Below are 9,385 nucleotides of genomic sequence, written 5' to 3'. Positions count from 1 at the left end.
TCTTATCTTGGGGCACTCACTGTCCCTGTGAAACACCGGGGTGGAATGCCACCAGAGGCGCCCTAGTGGCATCAATCAGTAGGCCTGCTTGCAGGGCCGCAGCCTGCCCACCTGGAACACGTGGAGCTGGCCTCTACTTTTAAACTCTTGGGCTCCGGCCCATGCGCTGTTTGTACAGCGCCGAACACCGGGGACCCCCACTCTTCGCTCCCGAAAGACTCATACCAGCGCAGATTCCTATCGCAAGCCTCGGGCATGTGGCTCAGGGAAAGTCCCGCTCTGCGTCCTAGGCAGGACAGCTACTCCTCCGCCAGCAGCCCGGCCGCCGACGAGGCGGTGGCTGGGCGGGGGGGAGCCGTGGCTGCGAGCCCTGCGAGGGGCTGGCCTCGGGCAGCTGAGTGACAGCGGCGAGGCAGGGCGGGGAGCCTGTGCCGGAGCGAGCAAGTCCTGCCCAGCTGTTTGCGAAGTTAAATATTTCCTGTTTCGCCCGCGGCGCAGAAGCGCAGCGGAGTGAGTCCGCCCCGCCGCGCGGGGTCCCGGAGCGGGCAACCCAGCCGCAGCTGCTTCGGCCTCGCAGCCCTCGCCCCGCACGGAGCCTGACTTCTCGCCGCGGCTGCCTATGCGGAGCGGGCGGGACCATGAGCCGGGATCGCCTGTGGAGCATGGGGCGGCTGCTGCTGGCGTGTTGGTGCTGGACGCTCGCCGGCAGCGCCGACCCCAGTCTGCCGCGGGGCTCAGGTAGGTCGCGGCCCCGGCCCCGGCCGGGCCCCTCTTTGTGCGAGGCCGGAGGCGAGCCCGGGCGGGTCGGGGCTCGCTCGGGAGCCCAGGGGAGGCGGGAGAGGGGTAGCTCCGGCGCGAGCCTGGCCGGGGCCTGTGCACGGGAGAGGGGCCGCCTCGGGCGGGGCGCAGCGGCTGCAGCAGCCGCCACACCTGGCCTCGCCAGGCTGGGGGCTGCACCCGCGGGCTCTGCCCGTGGGGAGCGACCCGGGCACCTGGACGCTGCCCTCAGCGGCTGGAGCGCTGCGCTGGGCGTCGGGCGGCGCTGAAAGCGTAACCCTGACACCTGGCGTGCGGGCGGTGCAGGCAGCGGCGCTCCAGCAGTGCATCCCGGGTCCTTCCGAGGCCCCAGAGGGTGGGTGGGTGTGTTGTCTGTGGGCCTTGCCGGGGCAGGTTGATCTCCGAGCCCGGGCGGCGGTGACTACACGTGATTTAATTTGGTTGTCCCTCCACTGACTGTAACTGAGAATGAAGTGTTGGTCAGAAGCAGTTGTGAGGATTCCCATTTAGTGAACTTCCTGCCATTGCAAGGTCTTGGGCATTAGTGGCACCTTGGGCTGCTCTCTTGTACTCAGCATGTGCCACTTCAGGTTTAATCTCCTGAGGGCTGAAGTGCTTTGGACTTTGGGCTTGCTGTAGGGGTATCTAGCTGAAATTTAATGGCCTGTGATATACCAGAGGTAACACCAGATGAACTGATAGATCTTTTGGGCCTTAAAATCTATGAAACGTCAGGTATTCCTTCAGTATTCAAAGCATTCCTGAAAGTTAACACCTTGTTTGTTTTCCTTACGTTTCACATACTTCTGTTGGGAGTTTTTAATTGCACTGTACATCCCTGGATATTTTTAATGCTCATATTACTGTCATTAATATATTTATTTATGTTGTGCAAAGTCCCTTGCAGACTTGAGTGAAAACAAGTTTCGCTGGCCTGAAAAACTTGCAAGTTGGGGATCTTATCCCAGCAATACTTCAGCAGGACTACTCACATCTGTAAAGATACATCTGCAAGTGTATAGAGTATTATGTAGAGTCCATTAATAAAAGGATAAAAGACTTCAGATGGCTGCTAACTAAATCAAGTTAGAAGCTAAACCTCTAGAATTTTCACTTCTAAGATGGATATTAGCACTAAACATTTGTTCTTAGGTCTTTAATATGTAATCGTGGCACAGACTGTTGATATTCTTCTGGAAGTTTTGCTCTGAGTCTTCAGTTTCATTCATTTGGCATATATGACACAAGCAAAGACTTGTGTACTTTACCAGTGTGGAACAGTTCTCTACAGAGAAGTATCACATGAAGTCTCAATCCCACACGAATCTTTGCACTTGAGTGACTTTGGGCATATAAGTAATTCTGTCAAAGTTCCACATACGTGCAAAATTATTTGTATGTGTTTAACAGTTTGTTGGGTTAAGGCCTAAATATATAAAAATGGCGTAAAAGTTTGTCCCAAAGATAGTATATTGTCTTAGGGCTGATGGTAATTTAAGAATTTTATATGTAATGTGTTTAGCTGTGTTTGAATTTTATTTACAGTTATATCATTTTTGACCAGTAAGTGGCAAAATGCAGTAAGTGATGGGTGTGGTAACTTTAGTTCAATAATGGGAATGAAAGTAGCTCTAGATTGGTTCTTGTCATGCAAAACATTAGTGAAAAAGCAGTCTTTTTTCCCCATCTTCTGCTTTTTTGATTTTTTTTTTTTACTTGCTTTTATAAAAACCAATTTAGATAGCGTTAGTTTGGAAAGCCAATTTAAAAATGGGGGATAGTTTAAGAACATTTTTCTGTACTTCTTTGCTCCTTCAAAAGAAATTTTTACTGAAAGTTCAGAACACCGTCAATATACTTTTTAAAATTTAGACTAGTATGCTATTTGAAATATTATTTCATGTTCAGTTACTCATTGGCATCACAGGTCTTGTTGAAAATAACCCTTTTTAATAATGATCTTGGGATTTCATAAAAATTTTAATATGTGTAGCAGGTGTACTGCCATTCTCATGTTGTATCTTCTTTAAAAAAGATTCTCTAGTATCTGAATGATCAGTTGACTTAAAATACCTTGGCTCAGCAAAATTTGTTGTAATATTTTTACCAAATGGAGGAATAAAGAAATATTTTTATGAATGCCACAGTACAAGTTTAACTGATGAGGGGCAGGTAAGTGTACTAAATGTGCACCTATGTACAAGAGTAACATGTGACTTTTACATTTTCGGTTCTGACTGAAGCACCAGAATATACAGTTTGACGTTTTGCCTGTAGACTGAAGGGTTCACCCCACAGTCCAGCTAAACTCTCTATTATTGCCTTAATTCTTTTTAAAAAACATTATCCATGTTTCCAGTCATTTTATGTCATTATTATAACACCATCTTGCAGTCTGATATTAGAATATTCCATATGATACATCCCTCAGTACAGTTTTTGTATTGTGTGGGGAACCTGTGTATGGTACATTCAGTATTAGAAAAACAATTCTGCTCCTATTAATGCTAATGGCAAAAGGATTAGGAGCAAGAACATAGTATGAGTCCAGATATTTTTAATTGTTTTGTTGTTGTTGTTGGGTTTTTTCCCCCTGGGCAATGAGACTAGGCTAGCAAATTTCACTTGACCCTCTAGTCAGATTCTATTTCAGGTTCTCTGGCAGTATTGCAGTTCTGTAATCTTTGGTTGCAAAACACTGTTTAGAAGCATTAGGTTAGTAATGAAGAAATAGATCTGGCCAATACAGTTATAAATGGAAGTTTTAAAAGGTCGGTGAAAATATCTGTTGATTTTAGGTTTAGTTTTACACTGACATTTTCTAAAACCTTCTAAATATACATTTAAATTAAATTTGACCATGGCCCTTTAAAACAACTGAGGATCTCTCTTTTTGGTGTGAAGAAAGTTATTAATGCTTATTTGCAAGATTGATTCTTTAGGGAGGATTTCCACCTATGTATTTGTAAACATTTTCTTATATAGCCAAACCTTTTTGGCCAGAAACTGGAAATGTCTATGCAGCAGCCTAAACTTGAAATAAGCTATGCAATTTGCACTACACAAATTGTTTAGCTTATTTCAAGAGTAAGTCAAAATAGGCTATTTCGGCACATCCCTTAGTTCTCCTGCAACGAGGAGTAAAGGGATGCCGAAATAGCACACCCATTATTTCAAATACTATTTTGAAATGATGGGTGCATGTCAAAGACATGGAATTGCTCTTTTGGGATACTGCCGATATCCCAAAATAGCTCGGCCATGTCGACGTAGCCAAAGAGCGAGAACTCAGCATCCTTGGTGACATTTCCCATGGCTTGATTTCCTCTGTGGCTATTTTTGCATTCATAATGTAGGGATTTTTTCCTAGAAGTGCTGCATCACAGATGTAATATGTGCTTTATTCTCTTTGTATTTATACCTGTTTCACACCACTGTGATTCCGTTGACTGCTGTGAAAGCTATGATTAACTGATGCTGGTGTAAATGAGCAGAACTAACCCTAATATCCGATTCTTTTTCACCTTTTCACCAAGGCTGTGTGTACACTAGCAAGTACGTTCGAAATCCAGATCGGAAGACTGAGTCCTTTCGAAAGAATCCGCAGAGTGTCTACACTTGCATGATGCTCTTTCGAAATTAGCTTCAAAAGAACTCTCGTGTTCTTTCGAAGTCAGTCCTCCGTTTCCGGGATGGGGAGAGCGCCCTCTTTTGAAAGATTATTTCAAAGGAGAGCAAGTGGTATATGCTCCGTAGCCCGCTCTTTCAAAAGAGTGAGTCCTCCATGGCAGTGATCAGCTGGCAGGCGGCAGTGCCGCTCGCAGCACAGATGGCTCCAGCGTCCAGCCACGCGTAAGGACGCAGGGACCCAGAAGCCCTCAGGCAGGAAGCTGAGAGCGGGCAGGCGGCAGGCAGCCCACACTGCTGCTCAGCCCGCTGCCAGCTGCGACACCCCAGGCAAAGCCTCAGCTCCACCAGCACCAGGCCCAACAGATGGGACTCCCGCCCACCCCAGGGGCCATCCAGGGACTGTGGGGAGTCCTCCCAGGAGGGGAGTGAGCCCCCCTCCTGACTGACGCCAAGCTGCAGGACCTCCTTGCCCTGTGGGAAGGTGAGGAGGTCCAGCACCAGAATGCCACAGCATTCGAGCTCCTGGCCAAGAGCCTCACCGGCTGGGGTCACACCCCCCCCCCCGGACCCCAGACCAGGTGAGGTCGAAGGTCAAGGAGCTCCGGCAGGGCTACTGCCAGGCTCGGGACACAGCCAGATGGTCGGGGCAGACCACCAGCCACCCACCGGCACCCCCGCCGCCTCCCCGGATCCCAGCCAGCAGTGATCATCCAGCCTGGCTGTGCTCTGGGGCCCGGATGGCCATGTGGGCGCCATCCAGGGCCCTGAAGCAGTTGGGGAAGCCCAGCTCCTGGAATCCCCAGATGGTGTCATCCAGGTCTCCGACACAAACCAGCTTCCTCAGGAGCACCTTTTTGATCGCCTGAACAACCTACAGGACATAGGGGGGCATGCCCGTGAGCTTGGGGTGGGGTGCAGCTTGCCCTCCCGTCCCCATCCCCACCCTTCTCCCTAGTGCAGTCTGTCTCACCATATCCCAATGGTGCCCCTTGCCAGGGTGCCCCCTGCATGCGGTCTAGGTGTGAGCTGGGCATGGCTTACCTCGATGAGGATGGCCCCAACGGTGGCCTTGCCCATCCTGAACTGGTGGCCGACAAATTGGTAACTGTCTGGGGTGACCAGCTTCCACAGGGAAATGGCCACCCTTTTCTGCAGGGGGCGCACCGGCTTCAGGTGCATGCCCAAGTGCTGGAGGACTGGGGCGAGCCAGTGGCACAGCTCCAGGAATGTCCCCTTGGTCGTCCTGAAGTTCTGGAGCCACCAGTCGTCGCCCCAGTCCTCCAGCACCAGCTGGTCCCACAAGTTGCTGCTTGTGGGGAAGCTCCACAGGCGGTGGATGACCTGGGGGACCAGCTGGGGATGATCTGTCCTAAGGACGCATCCAGGAGTGTGGCTGTTGGGGTGACCACCCGGAGCCGCTGCAGCACAGCAGCCGGGACTGTGGCCAGTGCACTGGCCATGGCTCCGATGAAGGGGGGAGGGTGTTGCTCAGGGTCCATGGGGGCCAAGGATGCCTCCTCCTCTGTCTGGCTCTGCTGATGCGTGGGGACAGGGTTGCTGGCCCTCGGCACGTGCAGGCTGAGGCATGTGGTGGGGAGCCCTTTAAAGGGACTGCGGGCAGCGGCCCTGGAAGAGCTCGTCTGCCATGCAACCCTGCCTGTGGCGCTTCCTGCCCCTGCTATTTCAAAAGGGAGCCCTGGTAAGTGTACTTTACCAACCTTGGACCCATGTGGATTTGTTCTTGGCATGGCATCTAACACGATTAAGGGTATTTTTGAGGCTACTTCTACATTATCCGTATCTTTGGCGCCATTCTGGTAGCTGTGAATTGCTGGGATGAATAGACGAGTTGACCGCATCTATATGAGCAGCTTCTGTGCTTTTTCTGGCTGATGTATTATCACCAGCGATAGAGATTCTGAAAAATAACTTCTTCCCTATGACACCTATACAATGGCAGTGAGGAATTGTGCTGTTATATCTCAGGGCATAATTTGGTTCTGGAATTGAACTGAACTAAAAATCGTTTTGTTGCAGGTGCCAAAATGAAACCCACCTCACTCTCCCATGACTGTATTGCCTCTTCCAAGGATTAAAAAGGAAGATAAAGTTATTTTTATTGGAAAAGCATGTGAATTTGAGAGAATACACACAGAGAGCCGGTCAGTTTAAGTAGCAGGGTCCCACAGTATCATTTTTCAGAGGAACTGGCCAAGTAAAGATACAGTATGGCTCTTATATGCACAGGACACATTAACAGTTACCTTGGAAAACTGCCTTCATTCAAGGGCTAGGTCCTCATCAGGCATAAATCAGCATGACTGTGGAAGGCAATGAAGCTAGACTGATTTATATCAATTGAGGATCTGTGCCACAGAATTAATAACTGGTATCTGAGAGTTATGAAGCTCTAATTCCCTCGAGCAATTCTTTGTGCTCTCATATCTTACAAGAGACAAAATGATATGGTTCTTTTTTCCAGAGCAAGAAAGTAATTTGGCTGCCCCCTTTGGGACTCCCAGGAGTCTAGAGAGTAGAGGTTTCAAGAGGCCACATGAAGAGGGACTTGACAAAAATCCAGAATGCTTGGACAGGATCAAAGGTATGATTAAGGCTTTTAACTTGGGTAGAACCAATGGGAGAATGAATTCTGGCAATGTAGCAGATAGGGGAGGAGGCAGGCTCCCAGAAAAGGGAGATGTGAGAAGCAAAACACTTGAATCCTATGTTATGTTAATATATTGTCTTTCATTCCCAAGCTAGTGTAACCCCAGAGGCATTGAGACCACATACTAAGAGAGTGAAGTCTCTGCTCTACAGCTTAGGCTGAGAGCCAGCTGGTCTTCAGCTCATGTGGTAGAGTGCAGGGTTGTAGCCTCTATGGTCACAGGTTCAATTCCTTCTGTCTGCAACCTGCATCTGTCAGCCTTACACTAGCATTTCACACACTGTATAGGCACAGGGAGCACCTCACTGTGGGGCAGGTTTTAGCAAGGGGGTGAAAGACAAAAAAGTAAATGTTTGCCTAGTCTGTGCCATGGGATTTTATTTTTATAAGTCTCATCCAAAAGAGCCAAATATCACAAAAAGCATGATGCTTATTTTGTTCATTTGGGAAGAAAGAAGGAGTGAGTCAGCTCTGCCAGGAGTTAACGTGTGATTCCAGTCGATCTAGGTATTTCGGGCCTGAAGTATAGATAAGCCACTGTTAATTTTCCTGCTGTCAGTATCCCAGTACTAATAGTGTATGAGACTGCATACCTGTTCTCAGAACCCCAGGGTAGTTTGGACTTGAGCTTTACTGACTGGTGAACTTGAGCCTCAGCTGATGCAGCAATGTCCAGTTTTTAGTTTTAGTGCACTGCTGCATTCCCTACTGCAAATATGTCTGCCAGGGCTGGGAGGCTTCCTCCCAAATGTGGTCATGCTCATAGACTTCAGTGGGAATGGAAATTACTCAATGCCATGCAGAAAGAAAAATCTGTATCCATCAACTTCTACAGAATTTGCAAGTTTGGGGTTTGGAGTGCAGTAGATCCCTGAGATATGTGCACTTGTGAGTATCTGGGGTTAACACAACTCTGAGTGGTGAGGAGCTGGCCTCTAGCCAGAGGAGCAGGGAACCTGACCAGCTGAGTGGCCACCACTGACAGGAGCAGCTGCCGCCCCGACAAGAGCAGCGAAAGTCAGGCTGTTGCCCTGATAAGCGGTTTCTCTGCTCCTGTCAGGGGTGGTTAGAGTCAGACTGCCTCCCTGACAGGAGCAGTTTCCCAGCTCCTGTCGGGGTGGCAGCCTGACTCTTGACTGCTGCCACTGATGGAAGCAGGGAAACTGACCAGCATTATTGTGCTGGCTCCCCTCTGCTTGCACAGCTGGGTAGCTGACCAGGGCAGCAGCCCTGGTCAGTTTCCCCTCTCCTACCAGTGGTGGCAGCCAAGAGTCAGGCTGCTGCCCCTGACAGGATCTGGGAAACAGGATCTGCCACCTGGTTCCTGGCTCCCCTCCACTCCCTGGAGCCAGGAAACTGACCAGGGTAGGGTCAGTTTCTCCAGTCCTGTCAGCAGAGGTACCTGAGAGGCTGACTCTTGGCTGCCTGCCCCCCCGTCAACAGGAGCCACTGCCACCCCCAACAGGAGAGGGGAGGCTGCCAAGAATCAGACTGCCACCCCTGAGAGGACTGGGGAAACTGACCAGTGCATGAGCGCTGGGTGGTTTCCCCTGTCCTGTGAGCAGCAGGCTGCCCAGAACCAGTCTCTAGGCTGCCTGCCACTCAAGGGAGACAGGAAGCTGACCAGCGTTACTGTGCTGGTCAGTTTCCTGGCTCCCCCAAGTTGTGCGAATTTTAACTTGGGCAGGGTTGCACAGGAACGCAACCCCTGTATAAGGTGGGAGTCTACTATAAATCTGAAGCCATCATAATATTTAGCACTTTATATCTCAGATCTTAAAATGGTTGTTGGTATGTCTAGGTATTTGGTTTTTGCTTTAAAAAAAGTAGACATATGGAGGAGGAAATATGATACGGTGTAATTAGCTTGTTTTCACTTTGTGTTTTCTCTCCAATTGCTTAGTGTCTTAAAATATTCCTTGGTTGGACAGAAATTGCTCTAAGTGTGCAATTTTAAGGCTGCTGTTGACAGGTGTGGCTGCAAAGTCCAGTAACTTTGCTTCCATTCATTCTGGAGCTAGTAATTAGTCTAAAGTAGCACTTCTCTGTTATTTTTAGTAAGGCGTTCTATGACTAGAGGGCTGCCCTTTTGCCGCTGTATCTGAAAATGTACAGCATTGTAAAAATATACAAAATGAAGAACATGTTTCTTCCTGGACAATGATCCTTCACTCTCTCAGATCTTGGGAGGCAGGCCTGTCCTCGCCTACAGGCAGCCTGCCAACCTTAAACAAATTCTCACCAGCAACTATGGACCACACCACAGTAACTCTAAACCTGGAACCAATCCCTGCAACAAACTTCGGGGCC

General features: G+C 49.2%; 1 protein-coding gene across 2 annotated transcripts in view; it reads left to right on the top strand.

Annotated features, from left to right (window-relative positions):
• The first annotated feature begins 424 nt into the window (after nt 1-424).
• Nucleotides 425-9,385, top strand: part of TGFBR2 (transforming growth factor beta receptor 2) — an 81,669-nt gene continuing 72,708 nt past the window's right edge. The window contains exons 1-2 of one of the 2 annotated variants that reach the window (XM_074984398.1): nt 426-738; nt 6,890-7,009. In XM_074984398.1, the coding sequence (XP_074840499.1) occupies nt 639-738; nt 6,890-7,009 (220 nt within the window). In that variant the 5' untranslated portion in view covers nt 426-638. Of the gene's footprint in view, nt 739-6,889; nt 7,010-9,385 lie in introns of both variants that reach the window. The other variant, XM_074984400.1, reaches the window with a different exon arrangement.

This window comes from Carettochelys insculpta, chromosome 2, assembly GCF_033958435.1.
Source record: "Carettochelys insculpta isolate YL-2023 chromosome 2, ASM3395843v1, whole genome shotgun sequence".
Lineage (NCBI taxonomy): Eukaryota > Metazoa > Chordata > Testudines > Carettochelyidae > Carettochelys > Carettochelys insculpta.
This window is presented reverse-complemented; position numbering and strand designations above follow the sequence as displayed.